Here is an 18,079-nt window from a genome sequence, read left to right on the forward strand (position 1 = left end):
GAATCCTAGAGTCTTATACTTATTGTTTTGATATCGTCCGTAAACTGCTCCAACTCTAAGGGGCTTTTTAAACCTTGGAAGTTTTTCAATTGTGTGATATTTTTAACAGAAAAGGAATTAGGCATACGAGGCCAGTAGAACATATCACAGGTTCAGCTTACTATTAAACTACTTTGCACTTACACAGAGCCTCCAAACTGAGACTATAATCACACTTCTGTCCCAATTTTTTTAAACTTACTACTGTTACAGATAAGAGTTAAGATTACTATATCTGAAAGATTAGGAAAAAAATTAGTTCATTTACTTCATGCATTTGATAGCACTTTGTATATAGACAGGTTCATGGTGTCCCTGGAACAAGTCCTTTTGCTCTGCTTGTGTGGGTTTTCCACATAGCTTCAGATGAGAAAAACATTTTAAAAGATAGAATAAGTTATTTATATAACCACAACTGACACAAGAACGCAGAGGAAGGTGGTAATACTTGAAACTATTTCTAATGTATTTTAAGTGGTCCAGACCCAGGGATGGTTTCCATTTCAACCTCAGAATACCCCATAGGGTAGAGAAGTTTTAGCATATCCATTTTAATTAGGAAGAAACTCAGGCACAGATTTTTCCAAAACTACATAAGAAGTACATTACAGGGATGGGATTAAAACTAGAACTCCTGACTCTTCAGTCCTTTGCTTTGTCCACAGTACCATCCCTCCTCTTCTCCCTCCAACAAATAGTAGACATGCTTTCTGTAATGGTGTTGAAAATGATCTGACCACTATCAGCCAAACAATCTTCAGCCCTGATTGACAGAGGTATAGCAAGGAAAATCTTGTCAATAACTGGTCTTTTTCTTTGTGTAAACAGTGCCTTGAGGTAAATAAGTATATATAATAGGGTCACAATTCTGTGAATTGCATTTCCTAATGACTCAGTGTAGAATTGTGCAAACATATTTTGCTCCTAACAAAGGTGATCAGTATTGATTGGTACATAACAATGCAAACAGGAACTGAATCTGTAGCAGAAGGCAGAATTTGGTCTATTGTATTCTTACCTTCTCTTTTTTTTTATTATTATTATTTCTGGTAGATTGCAACAGTCTATCCACCAAAGGGAGAAAGATTAGCTGCATGAATCAAGACAAATCCATGGATTGGTTTACAGGAAATGAAGAATGAAATGTTTGACCAGAGTTATTAGACACAGCTCAGAATACCAAACTCATTGCAAGATCAATTATAAAATGTTTGTTTCTAATGGTATTGCATAGCTGTACCATAGTTCACTATTTCATTAGCGTCCCTTCTTTAGATTGTACATGGAATATAAAAATATACATTCAATATAAATCAAAGTAGTAATTTTAAAAAATTTACAAGTCTACAAAATTAAACAGCCATTTACAACAACATTTAATTTTATTCTGGCAAAGTACAGTACTCAAATTAGCAGCTGCCATCTGGAGCAGTGTCTGGATATGCCACTTTGTATTTCCTCAGCTTGATGAGAAATACTAGTTGGAGGGAAAAAAAAATATTATTGCCACAGGAACGTCAGTGTGCATTTAATAGATAACTACTATAAGTTATATCAATTCATTATGTCAATGATAAAATACTAGTTTAGAAAGAGCGAGTGTTTGTGAAAAATACAATACTATTTAACAAATCTTAAGATTATAAAAACATTTCCCAAACATTTCTTACCTGTGTGACCAGTTTGCCAAGGGTAAGGTCTAGCAATGTAAGGCACTGAACCATATGGTTTGACATAATCAGAAAGCGATTCTGCTGAATTAAAATAAAAAAAAATATTTATTTCCTGGCAGGTAAACATAAATAACTTACATACATCATATTAGAGTATTTTATGTCCAAATACTAATTTCTCTAACATCTTGCCTTTCTCTCTTTTGTTAATCCACTCCTATCAGGCTGCTCTGCAGCCATGCATCAGTATAGACAGCCTCTTTTGCTATATTCACAAACCTATAGCTAGAATGAGCTGTACTGCCTGAATTTGCCAGAGCTGCAGCTTGCAGACAAAGCATCCTATTTTTGGTTAATATCTGCTACATGCAGTCCCAAAAACACCATAATCATAATGGATTATAAAGCAGCAACAGTCTGAATATGGAAGCTACCCTAAAACAGTTCCTGAATTCAAGTTTAAAAAGTTTCACTCAATAGCATGATTAAGCTACCAATTAGAATTTATTTTTATTTATTTAAATTTGCAACTGGATTTATTAAAAGGCCATCTCATTTAAATTTATATTTACCATTAATATAGCTGCCAATCAAAATTTAGGAAAGCTCCCCAAAAAATATTGATTGTAGCCAGAAAAAGTTCATTTGTAGGAGAGGACTTGGGTGCTAAACCTGTTCTCCACAACCCAGACTTTCAGCTTCACTACTCCTAGTACTTTTCATAGGAAGTAGTACAAGAGCTAGGGGTGAGTAGATCAGGTGGTGTCTGAAAAACAGAAAATGGTATTTTACGTGATTACATTTTTAGCTCTCAAACCCTCATCCTCATTTTTTTATGATAAAAGTAAAAAAAAAAAAGTGTTTGTTTATATGCTTAGAGATCCAGATTTTCAGCTTTCAGACTACAGAAAAAAGTTATACTTCAAGCCAACCACACCAACAACAAGTCTCTGTCTGGTAAGCATGGGCTAATACTTTTACATCATGCAACAGCAATGCTTCAGGAAAGGTGTTAGAAAACCAGCAGATGCCGCTATGGACCAATGGAGCTTGCATACATCACAAGCGGATAACTTTGGCTCATAAATGTGGAGGACATATGTGCATCTGAAGTGATGTAAGCAGATTATTTGAGAGAGGAAGGGTGTGTGAAATTGTAGCAGACTTCTCTGAATTATATCTTGTTCAAAATAGATGTGGTAAGGGAGAATCTCCCTTCAAAGGGGGGAAAATTTACATTAGTCTCCTAGTCCAATATACAGGGGTGGCTCCAGGCACCAGCAAATGAAACAGGTGCTTGGGGTGGCCAATGGGAAAGGGCGGCACGCCCGGGTCTTCGGCGGTGGGTCCCTCAGTCCCTCTCAGAGTGAAGGACCCACCGCTGAATTGCTGCCGAGGAATGAAGTGGCGCAGTTGAGCTGCCGCCGATTGCACCTTTTTTTTTTTTTTCCCTTCGCCGCTTGGGGCAGCAAAAAAGCCTGAGCCGGCCCTGCCAATATATATCTAATTCAGGGTAGCTCCTTACCAACATCGTCACTTTCTCCAATTACTGCTTGATCCCGAATAGGAAGTTCTTCATCTTCTTTTGGTTGAGGTTCCTCATCTACAATTTGTTGAGGTTCCACTCTTGGGGCTAACCTGCCATCCTTCTGCTTAGCAGGGAGTACCAACCAATCTTTGTGAGTCACCTCAATGATCCTTTCACATAAAAGAGAGAAATTGCAGGTCCGTATTCCTTCCAACAGATCAATAACCTGTGTGATACTTTCAGAGAAATGCAAGAGATATGGTGTTACATTTTTTTTTTGAGATCCTTTTATATAACTGCTAGTCCTGGACCTGTGCACTGCACTGTGCTCTTCACTTCTTGGTGAACACAAAGCCATCAGTTTTAGTATAAGCCAGCAACAAATCTGAATACTGCACAGAAGAACCTGGGCAATTATCCTGCAGACATTATTCAGGTAAAATGCCCTCTGACTCCAATGGCAATTTTCCCTAAGTAAGGACTGCAGGACTTATACTGAGTGCAGCTCATAAAGTATTACAGGAACAACAAATGTAGAAAACTGTTACAAAAAATAAACATTTTGTATTTAAAATCTATTATTCATAAAAACATGCTTAACAAAACTACAGTTATTTGCTGTCTGACTCAAAGAAGTTTATCAATGCCAGGTTTGAATACTTACTTTGCTAGGTATACAGCACACACGCCACCTTGCTTAAGGTTTGGATACACAACAGGCAAAGCAATCTGAGGGTTAAGCATATCCAGAGCTACCTATAGAAGAACAAGAGAATTATTAACCAGACTGAATAGACATAAATCTGTTTTCTGCTTTTGTTGACTTGGAGAAACTAGGAGTTTGTTTATGGAAAATTAATGCATAGATCTACAATATACATTTGCAAAAAATAACTTTATTCCAGTCTTTGAACAGCTTATGCAGGCCTAAGATCCATGTGTTTTGTTTTGTTTTTTAAATCCCTGAACGCTTAGACCGCTCAGTGTTACTGCATTCCAGATGAAGTGTTGACAAGATCTGGTAGTTTTTACTAAATGAACAATTCATATTTAACCAACATACAGTAGTCATGGCTTAATGTCAAACTGTCCAGCAACTAAACTGTATCATGCTGGCAAAATAAAAAAACGAATGCCTGAAACAGATTGCATGTAATTGATTTTTGCATATCTGCTTTAAAAAAAGTTAAGAAGTGTTCAAACTATATTTTGCAATGAAATAATCACATCATACTATTAAATATTAAAATTCAGATGTTTAACTCATGAGACTTCTATCTCAGCAAACTCTCTGACAACTGCTCTTCAAGAAACTATTTAAACTGCAAACAAAGAATGGAGCATGTAAGAATACCTGTTTTGTGGACTAATAAACTGTTATATCCAAGATTCTGAGTCAGAGATTATATTTTTAGGTTGCTGGCCATTTTGTATCTGTGCACATGAAATTTAGTTGACGAGTTTATTTATTTGTTTAATCTAAAGATTTATGTTGATCCAATAAGACTGATAATAATAAATTACTGCATTAACTAGCTTCCCACTGTTTATGTTGGGTTCAAACATTTCTTGTAAAACACATCAATTTAAAAGAATAAGGATATAAAAACCAAAAGTGTATTTTGTTTACATACTTTGCATGAAAATGTTAATATTAAAAGTTACAGCATGAAGACAGAGGAATTGACAATACCCTTCATTACTTCAGTTTAGACTGTAGTAACATTCTATTCAGGAGCACAGGTGATATCAAAGTTATTTATTTATTTATATTTTTAAATAACAGTTATAGTACAAATAAGTCTGCAATTTTTCTTGAACTTAATATATACAAAGCATGTGCCAAGTTCAGCGGTGGAAAAAATCTATTTCCCCTCACAACTGTACTATTGTTGCAAATGGAGACCGACAAAGTATGCTTTTCCCTATAAGACAGAAAGGAGTAAATGTATGGACATAGTGTTTCTTTTGAGGATGATACACCATCAGACCTTCAAAGACACTTGCTGACAATAGGAGATGGGATTTGTCCATCCCCGCTAACAGAGACTTGGTTGTTTCTTTATAGTTTATGCTTAGGCTAGATGTGGGAAATCCCACAATGGAGAGGATAAGAAAATTGCTTTTCATTTCATCAGAAAAAAAAAATCAGATGCCAATCTCTTTAAGGTAGGGAATTTTCTACTAAAGACTTACTGCATCAAATGTTATAGATTTCATATCCTCAGCAGCTGTTAAAATATCTTTATTAATGAAATCCACGTTGTCTGGCCACTCTTCTGCATGTCCTATTTCCCATGCATCACGCCAGCGCCTGTAATTCTTCTTGGCTACAGCATGGTGATCTTTTCTGATTTCATAACTTATAACATGTCCTCGAGGTCCAACTTAAAGCAAATGAAACACACTAAATTTACTATTTTTTTTCCTGATTCAAGTTAACAGGTTAAAAACATCAAAGTAAATAACAGAACGGGTTAGTCTAAATTGTCTCCCCTTTCTCACCTTAACAAGTTATTATATAAAAGATAATCAACTACAATTTATTTTTGTTCAAATATAAGTGATCCTGTGCAGGTAAAAGTGCCAGATTAACATCTTGGAGGCTGAAATTTGCCTACTCTATGAATAGATACAGCAGAGGCTGGCAGAACCATTTGTCTCAACCCTCACCTGGAGAGAGCACCTCTAGCAATAAGAGAAGAATTCAATATCTATGGTCCTTTCAGTCTCTGATCTCTCTGCTAATGCTGCCAACAATGGTATGGGCTCGTCTACACTGCTGCAATAAAGTTATGTGCTGTATCTCTCCAGGGCAGATGCTGCAGGCACAAACTAAAAGGTTTCCAAGGCACATTAATGTAGTCCTTTTCAGACAGGATTACATTAATGAGAACTAGGAACCTTTTAGTTTATGCCCGCAGCATCCACATGCGGGAGTTACAGTGCAGCAACTGCAGGGCATAGCCTCAGTTATGCCTAACACTGGGATGAGATTAAAGCAGTCGCCAAAGAGAGACTACAGTGAAACCCAATGTACTTATTTTCACTTGTGACCCGCATCAGAGTGCAGGTCTCCAGGAGTGAAACAGCAGCGTTAGCCAGACACCCTGTCTTTCAGTTAACTCACTCTGTAGCAGATACAGGAGTTTGGGAAAGACAAACATGGACACACATTCATTTCTAGTGCCTAAATCAGAGTTGGTTTTACATTCACAGTAACAGAAGCATGGCTCACTTGCTGAAATTTACCTCTGTGCAGAGGGCCAACACAAGGTGTCCATGGACCACTTAAGCTTTGTGCCAACATTACACAACTCTGATCCCCTTCTCTCCCCATTCCCCTGCACAGCTCAGACATCCCCTTTTCCATAGGAGGAGCAGCAGCAATTGTGGGGGAAGGGGAGCCTGTAGAGCCCCTTTTCTACCATTGGAAGCAGCAGAGGGAGGTGGAGAGTTCTGGGTTTCTTCCCCAAGTGAGGGAAGGGGAGCGAAGGAGCTCCTTCTCCAAGCCTGGTGGATCAGCCAAAGAGAAGAATTTGGGAGGAATGTGGGGATATTTGTAGGAAAGGAATCAAAGGTTCCACTTTCTGGACATTACCAGGTATGTCACTGGACGGGAAGGTGCCCAACGTTCCCTCCCTTATGGTTATGTTCTGTCAGTGCATCCGAGTTCCTAGAGAGCAAAGACCACTTTGAGGATGATCCGTTATTCATTGAGGAATTGTAGGAAAAAAACCTACATGCCCCTGGTAAATTTTGAGGACAGAAGGCTGTGAGGAATGCATACAGAAGTGGGATCTAGTGTATAGGGAAGGGGGTTTACATTTCCATCTTCCTCAAGGAAAGCTCAGGGAGGTGTGAAGTAGCCCATTCATCTCAAAGAAATGTTCTCAGCTGAATGAGAACACCCCATGGTGGAGATGATACAGCCTGAAACCATGGGTGTTTATTGCTCCATTCCTCTCAAAGCATGTTCTCATCCTGCCCTCCTTATTCGTCAGCTCTTGTGGGCCTCTCATCCTGCCCTCCTTATTCGTCAGCTCTTGTGGGCCTATGTCAAACTTGCTGGTTCTCAGCATCTTGCCTTGGCCTCAGCACTGTAAGTGCCAAGCACTCCTGTTCTCAGCTCCCCAGTACAGTCTCTGCATTGTATACTGTGCCATGCACTGACTATGCCTCACCCTGATCTCAGCCGTGAGTTTCTGTGCCACACATACCTGTTCTAAGTGCCTGGCGCAGACTTGGTTTATCATTCCTAATGCAGGAGACTTCATCAAGCCTATCCCAGAAAATAAATGATCTGTTCTGGCTGGGACTCTGCAAAATGGCATCAGAGCCAGCACAAATGTGGCAACTAGTTCCTCCCATATCATCCTGGCCCCACCACTGCCACTTCGGCTTCATATTTCCGCCCTGCGACACATAGTTTGGTCAACCTAACCCCCACTGTAGATGCAGCTAGGTCGATGGAAGAATTCTTCCATCGACCTAGCTAGTCCCTCTCAAAGAGGTAGATTAACTACATCAATAAACCCCTTCCCATCAATGTAGGAAACATCTACACTACAGCACTGTAGTGCATGGTGTTAAGTATCAGGGGGTAGCGGAGTTAGTCGGTATTCACAAAAACAACAAGGAGTTCAGTGGCACCTTAAATTAAATTTAAGGTACCACCGGACTCTGTGTTACTGTAGTGTAGATATGGCATACGCAAGTCTCAACCTTAATAGCAGAGCTGCTCCTCCACTATGATCATGACTTCAGTGATGCAGTCTACAAACAGGGGTGAGGAAAGAGTAACCCAAGAATAGCAAGAAAGAGGCTAGAAAGGCAATACAAGGATACCAATGATAAAAACATGGAGTGAAATTCAACCCCGTACAGAGCATCAGCACAAGGCCGGTACACCTTATGACATCAAAATGCAGCCTAAATGGCTTCCAGGCTACGTGCTAGCCCTCTGCACAGTGCGAAATTTCACCCTAGGTAAACAGCATACATAAATCTGAAGTCACAGCAAATCCTGAAAGTGGACATAGAGAGTGACTTCAAGTTTTTTTGATTAATGGAAAAGCAGCACTTGTTATACTAAGATTTCTGTGTTGCTTCTTAAATAAACTCCTATATTTGCTAAATCTAGGGTCTTTTACCTGCTCTTGATAGAAACAAGCTCATCCCACCAGACCCAGTACCAGTTTCCACCACAGTGTCTCCCTGGTTGATATCCATCATCATCAGCATTGCATTAATATCCTAAGGGTTAAAAGAGAAATAAAATACCAATACTTTTATACTGTATATTCAAACTTTAATATGTTAGAATACTGCTTAAAGGGACAGCCTGATTTCCAGCGGTGCTGAGTACTCTTAGGTTCCATTGAAATCAATAGGAGCTGTGGGTATGCTGCACCTCTGACAATCACTATGCAATCGCATAAGCCACCTGAAGCTCCTGCAGCTATTCAGGTCAACAAATCAAATATTAATAGAAAGAAGTAATTTACTAATACAGGAATGATAGGACTCCTTAATATAGTAAAACACAAGTGGCAAATTATGATTGTAAAACAGTGGTTCTCAAACTTTTTTACTAGCGACCCCTTTCACACAGCAAGCCTCTGAGTGCGACCTCCTAATAAATTTAAACACACTTTTTAATATATTTAACACCATTATACATGCTGGAGGCAAGCAGGGTTTGGGGTGGAGGTTGACAGCTCGTGACCCCCAAGGGTCCCGACCCCCAGTTTGAGAACCCCTGTTGTAAAAGCTAAAATATCCCACTGTAAAACACTGACTGTTTAGTAGGAAGGAAGCTGTCTAAAAGTAAATTGTATTGCTGTTTCCCTAAACTGAAAATGCTTGGATATACAAATTAACAACAAAAGACTCTCCCTTAGAGACTGCATCTCTAACAAGGTTTTAAATTAGGACTACCCGAACTTTTATATGTGAAGGGCTGCTTAATAGAAATCCAAAACATCTCCAGATCCTTGAGATTGGAACTGTACATCTAATCAAAGTTCCCTAAACCCATGGCTCATCAGACCCTTCACCACCCTAACCCAATGGTTCCGGTACCCATCTTGTAGCTGGGTGAACTGGGGTGTTCCTGCCTTTTTAAAACCAATAATCATCACCAGCTGCTGTTTAAACGGTTTTTAAGTTAAAATTGTTCAGTTGTGGAAACATCCATTGCAACAACTGACAACCCACGCAACAGTGACTTACCTTTGGATATGAAATAGTAGGTCCTCTCTTCATCAACAACACAAAATCTTCTAAGGCTGGTCTCCTTATCAGGAACTGAAACCCACTAGAAGTCCTAAACATTTGGCCCGGTAGTTTGCCTATTATCTCCAGGTGGCTAATAGCTCCCCAATTGCTATTCAATTTCCCGACAGCTGTCAGGTTATGCATATGTTTAAACTCCGTGTAGGTTTTTCTGCGAAACTCTGCTAAAATCAAGTCCCCGGCTTGGAAAGGCATATCTTTAGCCGATGTGTTATGGGTGTCAACAGGCGTCTTGTCTTCATCCCTCTGCAGTTGTGCGGGGGAAGACCTACTGGCAGCAGGCAGCTGGAGGTGAGATTCACTGCTGTCCTCCTGCCTTGTTTCCCCCTGGTCTGCGCGCCGTAGGTCCCTGATCTCTTCCGAGAGCAACTCCTCTGGTAGCAGTCGGCTCACTCTTTCCAGAGGAGTCAGGGCCCTTTCCCAGGCTCGCCTCCTCCGGCTCCTCAGCACCTGACCCAGGTCCGCCTGCGATGCAGCCGCCTGGGGGGAGTCGGCTACACGCGATGCAGCGGCACTGACCTGCTCTTCCGACTCGGCCCCACCTCCATCCCGGGGCGAGCCGGAACACACCGCTCTGACCGCCCGGAGGCGATGGGCGGAAGGCAGGGGACGAGAACCCCGCTCCCGGGTGCGCGGTGCCCCTAAGCGATCGCTAGCCTCAAACATTTCCCTGCCTAGCAGCGCCCGGAACCAGCTCGCCCGCCTCCTCCCGCACTGCGGCACCAACGCGGTCCTCTCCGGCCCCTCGCGCGCGGGCTGCGTCCGACTCTCCCTTCCCAGCACTTGCAGGCTCAGCCGCCGCCTGGCACACTGCAGCATGGCTGCCCCCTCCACCCGTCCGCACGGCGCCGGCCGGGGGCGCTACATACAAAGCTGCCGTGGCCGGGAGAGGCCCGGGCGCTGCTTGCCGGTCTAGCCTGTGCTGCAGGCTGGTTGTTCCCCCTGGGCTGGACTAAGGACTTGTTCACGCGCAGGCGGACTCGCCTTTGCCTTCCCCCTGCAGGAACCACGAGGACCAACACAGCGGCACACGTCTGTAAGCCTGCGACCGTCCGGATCCACGTGTTTGCCCACATGGCCCAGGCAGCGCCGATCAGATTGGCGTCCGGCAGCTGCTGTTTCCTTCACAAACAGCCTTGTGTTCCTTCGACCCCCCCTCACCCTAATAGCGTGAGAGTTTGAAAATGACCCACGAAACCCCTTCATCATGTAGAGGGGAAGATTTTAAAACGGCTTTAAAATGAATACAGACTGCGAAGATGGTTCCTTCCAAGTAGGAACAAGTGGGCGACAAGGAGCGGATCACTTGATGATTACCTGTTCTGTTCATTCCCTCTGGGGCACCTGGCATTGGCCACCGTCTGAAGACAGGATACTGGGCTAGATGGACCTTTGGTCTGACCCAGTATGTCCGTTCTTATATTCTTAAGAGATTTGGAAGGATTTGAAATACAATCCCATAAACATTCCCATCTATAAAAAGGGAGAATTGACTCTTAAATCTGTTCTGAAGATTACAAACATTAATCAAAAGCCAGTTAAAGTATTTTGAACAAAAAAAAATGCTATAAGAATGTTAAGATTATTATTTATTATACCTTCTTATAGTTGTTGCCACACTCCCCTCCCTCCAAAACAAGAAAAAGAAAAACATACTTTAGAAGTAACAACTAATCTGAATGAATATAGTTTAAATCTGGCTTCTTGTTCAGCCAGACAAAAACACGGAGCCTGACTTTTTTTGATTTAAATGAATCATAATGTAATTTTAAGTTTATTTGAGCAAAACAGTTTGGCACAAAAGACAAAACATAGGTAAGGCAGATATGCTGCTGCAATTTAATGTTTTTAAAAAACATACAATCAAAAGAAAATTACAATATGTTGTAAATTTGAATAGAACTTTGTCTCTAGAAGCTTGTCTAGAAGCTTGTTTTCACTTACAATGCATAATGGTGGAGAAGGAACAACTGCAAAATCACTAGGCCGGAGGTCAGGGATTGACTACATTTTCTGAAGATTTAAGGTTTTTGTCTATGTTGCAACATAGTCTGAGCAATTTCTTTGCATCTTTATTTTTCAGAATGAATTATAAGGCCCCCATTTGCAATGAGCTCAGTGTGGATGGACCCTGTGACTACAGGGAGCTCACTGCAGGACTAGAGCCTAAAAGAGGAAAGACAATGGGAATCCACTGATGGCATGTGCCTATTTCAAAAAACAATAGCTGAAAACCTAAAACTAAGAAAAACCCATTTAAAAATCCACCCTCCCTCCTACCCATATCCTTTAAATCCTTCCGTAAAATTCATTTCTGCTGTGTTGTTTAGAAGTGTTACACTTCACTGGGGGGGAAAATGCAAAGCTTCATTATTTGCATCAGAACCATAAGATGTACTCAGGCCCAGAGTGAATTCTTATATTGTTACTGTAAACTATTATGTACTTTCTCATCCCTTGCCATCATCCCTATGGGACACAGACCTTGAGTAAAATTTTCAAAAGCACCTATGTGACTTATGAGCCCAAGTCCTGTTTTTAAAGGCACCTTTGAAAATGTTTTTGGTTGTCTTTTCTCATGTTTCTGTAAAGTGACTATCATATTTCTGGGTGCTGTAAATCAAATAATTAATCATGTTAATAGCTCTTGAAGATCTGGCTGTGAGATGTGCATGGTTTTAATGGTGAACATAAGTCATTATACATTTATACTTGCAGTCTATAAACTACAATTTTAAACTGTTTACATTCAGAACAGGTTTCTGGGCTTTTCCTGTCCCCCCCCCCCCCTTCTCTGGAAAACTATTTATGATAGAGACACATTAGTCATTAGCAATATTTTCATTGATTTCCCCCCCCCCCCATCATATATAATTTCCCCCATGTTAAAGGAAGTAGACAGGAATGATTAAATGAGAGGGTATGAAAAACATTACATTTGCAAGGAAGTATTTATCTTATGCTTCTTCTGACTGTATGTGCCTCAAGGGGAATAAAGAAGATATGTAATTGGTACAGTACAGAAAGGACTAAGTATATATTTAATATGCATCCTGAAAAGCTGGTGATGCACCTGAAATGTACTTTTAAAAATAATTGTTTACAGTGTACTGAATTATTATAATAAATTAAAATTAATCCAGGTTTACCTTTGGAAAGCTTAACTGTACTAGCAAAGTGCTCCTAGAGTGCCACTGTGGTTGCAGCTTGAATTGGCAGAACTGTACTTTTACAAGCATAGTTTATTCTAGCCCCACCCCCTACTCATGTCCCCAACCCCTCCAAAACAACACCAGGTGAAATAAACTAGATTGGCAAAGGTGTAGTTTTACCGTTATAACTGTGTCTACATTAGAGGGTTTCTGCCAGCACAGCTACGTTGGCCAGGAATCACACCTTTTCACATCCCTGTTTATATGTATATCTGGCCTGATACAACAATTTGCAATGCACTGTCCTAATAATCAGGGGAAAATATAGAAATTACAGAAGAAAAATCTCTCTTAAATCATCTAGTCTACCTCCTGATAAGTGAAGGATTGATCTCTAGATTACACTTTTTAGTGCTTTTTCCATTCTTGCTTAACCACTGGGGCTTCCACCACTACTCATGGGGTCTATTAAAATGCAACATAGTTTCCCAATGCCCAAGACTTTTTTTTCTGATTGCCAGGCTATATTTTCTATTTCCTATCACTCCCACAGGATAATGGAGCAGCTAATACACAACTCAATTAATACAGGAGAGTAATATAATTAATGCCAATCTGCATAGGTTTATGGAAATCAGATTCTGTCAAACTAACTTGGTTTTTTTTTTTATAAGTTTGCAAGTTTGGTATTGATGTAATACACTTCTGTACCTTCCCCAGCCCTGAAGCTAGAAAGCTTGTACCTTCCACCAACAGAAGTTGATCCAAATAAAAGATATTATCTCCCTCAATTTCTTTAAGGCATTTGACTTGGTACTGCCTGACATTTTGATTAAAAAACTAGAACAATATAAAATTAACATGGCACACAATAAATGGATTAAAAATTGGCAGATTGGTCTCAAAATGTAATTAAAAACAAGGAACCATCATAGACAGGTGTGTTTCTAGTGGGCTCACAAAGGGATCAGTTCTTGGCCTTATGCTATTTAACATTTTTACTAATGACCTGGACGAAAACATAAAATCATCACTGAAAAAGTTTGGTGACGGCACAAAAGTTGGGGGAGTGGTAAATAATGAAGAGGACGGGTCACTGGATTGCTTGGAAAGGTATGTGCAAGAAAACAATATGTGTTTTGATTTAACTAAATGGGAATGTATACGTCCAAGAACAAATATTTAATCCTGAGCTCTTCAATCTATCAGAGAAAGGTATAACACTATCCAATGGCTAGAAATTGAAGATATACAAATTCAGACTGGAAATAAAGTGTGCATTTTTAACATTGAAAGTAATTAACCATTGGAACAGTCATGGTGGATCCTCCATCACTGACCATTTTAAAATCAAGATTGGATGTTTTTCTAAAAGCTCTGCTCTAGGAATTACTGTGGAGACTTTCTATGGCCTGTTTCAGAGAAGTCACACGGATGCCTTCTGGCCTTGAAATCTATGAATCTTGATCAGTTCTGCAAAAACAACAAGGAGTCTGGTGGCACCTTAAAGACTAACAGATTTATTTGGGCATAAGCTTTTGTGGGTAAAAACCTCATATGCCCAAATAAATCTGTTAGTCTTTAAGGTGCCACCAGACTCCTTGTTTTTGTAGATACAGACTAGCACAGCTACCCCCGCTACTTGATCAGTTCTGACAGATGTTTCTGCAGTATATGTAACAATTATGTCCCAGGCATCCCTTGGTACAGTCACATTATATCCTACATTATCAGGCCTGCAAAATGAGAAGCCTTAAAAAAACTTTTTAAAAAAGCTTGTCACACACACATCTCTTGACACACACACACACCCCAAAACCCCCCAGCACACAGAAAGTACCTCCCAAAGCTGTCATATACTCAGCCCCCAGGATCCCAACTTTCACCCTTGATACTCTCATAACCCACCCGCCTCAAAATACTATTTGAACACACATTCCACCCCCTCCCCCGACCTCCTTCTGTCCTGCCACCCTCAACTTCCCCCAAAGGACTCCCCCTCCTGCCACACTCAGCCCCCCGCCCCGCCGCGGGCGGAGCAGCTGAGGGGAGGAGCGGCGCAGGGGGAGCCCGTCCCAGGCCAGTGCGCCTGCGCGGGGCGGAAACACGTGGCCGCTGCGCCGCTGGCCTGGAGCAGAGGCCGGGCCCAGAGCGCCATGGCGGCGGCCGGAGCAGTGTGTGGTGGGGACGCCCCACGGGCCCCCTGCGCCTTCTCTCCGGGCGGCTGCCGCTCCCTGGCGCTGTGCGGTCCCGACGGGCGCCTCCGGGTGTGGGACACGCCGAGCAGCCGCCTGCAGCACGAGTACGTGCCCTCCGCCCACCTCAGCGCCGCCTGCACCTGCCTGGCCTGGGCCCCGCCGGGGGGCCGCCAGCCCCCGAGCAAGGTACCGGGGCGGGAGGGAACGCGGGGCCGGGCCGGGGGTGCCGCCGCCCGCACCGCATGGCCCGCTCGCCCCGTGCGGGGCCGGGCCTGCTCCGCCCCACCCCCCGGCACCATGTGGCTTCCCCAGGGAGAGCAGCCAGCAGGCCCCGAGTGGGGGGAGCCCCCCCTACAGCCGGGAAACAGCCCCCGTGTGACGGGGACACGGCCATAGCCCCCCCCTCCCCTTGCTGGCCTCCCGCCTCCTGTCCGCAGCACCCTGCCGGGCAGCGCTAGTGCAGACGGGCCACCGGCAGCGCACGTGGGGCATCCACCCCCGCTCGGGCCGAGGCTAGAGGTGGTGGGGCCGAGGCTAGGGGTGGTGAGGCCGACAGGGTCCCCTCCCGGGGGAGCTGCTCCAGTGAGGGGAGCTAGTGCGCGCAAACCCTGGGGGAAGGGAAGAATTAGGTGAACCTAGTCCTAGGCTTGGGGGGGGGGAGAACATGGGATGGGGGAATCTTAGCACCCATCGTGTGTGCGCCTAGTGGGGAGGTAGTCCTTGGGTGGCCCAGGCTGGTGTTAAGTGTCTCCTTTGGACCTACAGTCGCTTGGTGTATGGTGTTGCATCTGTGCCTGTGTATACTTTATATATATGCCACAATAACACCGGCGGTGTCTTTCATTAGGGAGTCTCTAAGCACTTTAGAGGTGTTATTGAACTAAGACTCCCAGTCCCTTTGTGATGTGGGTAAATATTTTCCACTTTTACAGGTTGGGGAAACTGATGATGGGAGTATGTGTCTTGCCCAAGGTCACCCAGTGTCCAAAGCTAGGAAGAGAACTAAGGAACAATGACTTCTTGTATGCATTGGACAGTTTTGACATGTACCTAGTACAGCCCCATTTATCCAAAATGGTTGTGTAATAAAAAATATGTGGGGTTCCAGATAATTGGGGGTGGGGGGAAGCACTTGGGTAAGCCATTCTCACCTGTGGCTGTGACAGAATGATTTTGCTGATGGGTAGTTCTTCTGAAATAGGTTTGTATTAGCCATGTAAATTAATTGAACTGTGTGTATGTATAATAGCTGTAAGTATCCTTTGCTCAAAGAATGAATTATATTTGTAACCAGCTGTCCTTCATATTAGCTCTATTGGTGAGATACTGTTAAGGAGAGAGTAATGGCATTAGGAATTCATACACTACTAATTTATGTAGAATTCAGTCTCCTTTTGGGATAACATCTACCTCACCACTTTTTGCTCTTTGCAAGTTATTTGTGGAAGGGAATTTTTCCAGGAATTAGGAATTCTTTAAATAGGTATGAGTGACATTCAGTGATTTCATTCTGAGCAATCATCCGGGAACTTGGAAATTCTAGTGGTGAATTTCAGAGCATTTATCTTATTTTTTACAGTTCATTATCAAACCAAAGGTGTGATCAAAATTAAAACAAGGCGCTAGCTCAGTTACGTCCTGTCTACACTGAGATTTGAAGCCACCATCTCAACCATTATTTTAGGATTAAAAACAGTATTTGAACCTTGTTCTTGTTCAGAAAGTGCAGTTTTCCCCTGGCTAGTAGTATAGATAGGGCGTAACCATATTATAATATTTTTTATTTCTGTAACAGCTGTACAAGGATTTCAAAGTGCTTTACATACTTGTTTAATTTATTCTGAGGTGCTCCCGAGTATTATCCCATATTACTGATTGGGAAATCTGAGAGATTGTGAATTGCCCAAGGACACAGGATTTCTGTGGCAGAGAGAAGTAGTTTAGCTCTCCTAACTTATTGTCCTGTACTTTAATTTGCTCAATTATAACAATACACTTTTGAAAACCATATTTATAATTTGGTATCTATGCTGACTGAAGAAACTGCGGGCCTCTCTCACTTAGTCTATTGCATGTTGGGACACCATTTCATAGCATGGATTTGGTTTTGCCTGTGTGGATGGAACCAAAGTATGTTATAACCTGTAATATAGCTTTCAAACATTGTTATAACATGGTGTCCTGGCATGATACAATGTGTACATGAGCTTCTTAAGCAGCTTTCTAGCAAGAACTGTCTGAAAATGGTTCTTCAGAAAAGGGCTAACGTTTTAAAATCTAGGTGTAGACAGGGCTTTTTATCTTGTGTAAGGAACTTTTTGTCAAACACTGGGCCACATCTTAGTGCTAATTATCTCTTAACATATTGAACTCAGAGCATTACCTGGATTTCAGCATGTTCTCTTGTGGAACTGGTAACTTTTCATATCTTGCAGTATGTATTTTCTGTAGCTTTGTAACTTGTTGGTTTGTGCTCAGATTGAGCAGGAAAAAAAATAAAGCTCTGATAGCTGAGCCAACTAAAGGATGCTTGTAACATAAGTTTTGTTTCCTTTTGCACTGGAAAGCTTGCTGTTTTCTGCTAATGTGTCATATGCTTTAAGAGCAATCATATGCCAGTAGATGCCTCTAGGTGGTGTTTGGCCAGGTTCCACTTACACAAAGGCAAAGTATGTTCTGGACTCTTGCCACTTTAATGATGACCACACGTTTTTTGGCCAGTATGGGGATGAGTTGTAGAAATCAGTGAGATCTTGAACTCTAATCCTGGGAATTCCTAGTTCTGTGATAGCTGCTTGGAGCACACATCTCCCCAATCTCTGTATATGTGCTTGTAGTGTGGGAGGTATTTTAGCTTTTGTTATGGTGACACAATTTTCTTAAAGTGCTGGTCAGTAGAAAGTCTCCCTGAAATAGTCACTTATAAAAATCTACTTTTCCAGTGAGGATATTATGGAAAAGCATGCCTTCTTAAAAGAAAAAAATCAAATTATTTTACCATAACTGCTTTAACTAAAATACTAATATTCCTCAGTCAAAATTGTAAATGAATTCTAAATATTTCTTCAATCCCTAGCATCTGAAAAAATAGTAAGACACTCGTATCTGGCAGAATCAAGTTCTATGTCTTGCACACGAAAGCCTGGATGTTATCTGGTATCAAAAGCGTCCTGATCCTGCAGTGAGCTCCAT

General features: G+C 41.9%; 2 protein-coding genes across 10 annotated transcripts in view; one reads left to right on the plus strand and one right to left on the minus strand.

The window, feature by feature from the left end:
• Positions 1–574: 574 nt before the first annotated feature.
• On the minus strand, positions 575–11,627 carry TRMT61B (tRNA methyltransferase 61B). 6 transcript variants are annotated; one of them, XR_010599852.1, is made up of 8 exons: positions 9,475–11,627; positions 8,394–8,496; positions 5,437–5,627; positions 3,905–3,996; positions 3,238–3,410; positions 2,285–2,478; positions 1,710–1,793; positions 1,403–1,516 (listed from the first exon to the last, which is right to left on the minus strand). XR_010599852.1 is itself a non-coding variant. In XM_005289523.5 (7 exons), the coding sequence occupies exons 1-7, from the start codon at positions 10,354–10,356 to the stop codon at positions 1,449–1,451; spliced, it is 1,593 nt and encodes a 530-aa protein (XP_005289580.2). In that variant the 5' UTR covers positions 10,357–11,627; the 3' UTR covers positions 575–1,448. The 6 variants fall into 6 exon arrangements, 3 of the variants coding, with proteins under 3 accessions (XP_005289580.2, XP_005289579.2, XP_005289578.2); XR_006174050.2 differs by having other exon boundaries at positions 1,710–1,790; positions 3,238–3,476; XR_006174049.2 differs by having other exon boundaries at positions 3,238–3,476.
• Positions 11,628–14,755: 3,128 nt separating this feature from the next.
• WDR43 (WD repeat domain 43) overlaps positions 14,756–18,079 on the plus strand; it is a 38,006-nt gene continuing 34,682 nt past the window's right edge. For 2 of the 4 annotated variants that reach the window (XM_042848527.2, XM_065589312.1), the window contains exon 1: positions 14,761–15,073. In XM_042848527.2, the coding sequence (XP_042704461.2) occupies positions 14,846–15,073 (228 nt within the window). In that variant the 5' untranslated portion in view covers positions 14,761–14,845. Of the gene's footprint in view, positions 15,074–18,079 lie in introns of all 4 variants that reach the window. The other 2 variants (XM_005289525.4, XM_065589311.1) reach the window with 2 other exon arrangements.

This window comes from Chrysemys picta, chromosome 3 (assembly GCF_011386835.1).
Source record: "Chrysemys picta bellii isolate R12L10 chromosome 3, ASM1138683v2, whole genome shotgun sequence".
NCBI classification, from domain to species: Eukaryota; Metazoa; Chordata; order Testudines; family Emydidae; genus Chrysemys; species Chrysemys picta.

Bases quoted from the DNA above. Each gene is read 5' to 3' on its own strand.
- TRMT61B (XM_005289521.5), bottom strand. From the start codon at position 10,356: ATGCTGCAGTGTGCCAGGCGGCGGCTGAGCCTGCAAGTGCTGGGAAGG. The intron at 3,477-3,904 runs GTAAGTATTCAA...TTTCTCTGAAAG, and splicing joins TGTGCTGTATACCTAGCAAA to TATCACACAGGTTATTGATC. The intron at 1,794-3,237 runs GTAAGGAGCTAC...ATTTTAATTCAG, and splicing joins TGGAGAAAGTGACGATGTTG to CAGAATCGCTTTCTGATTAT.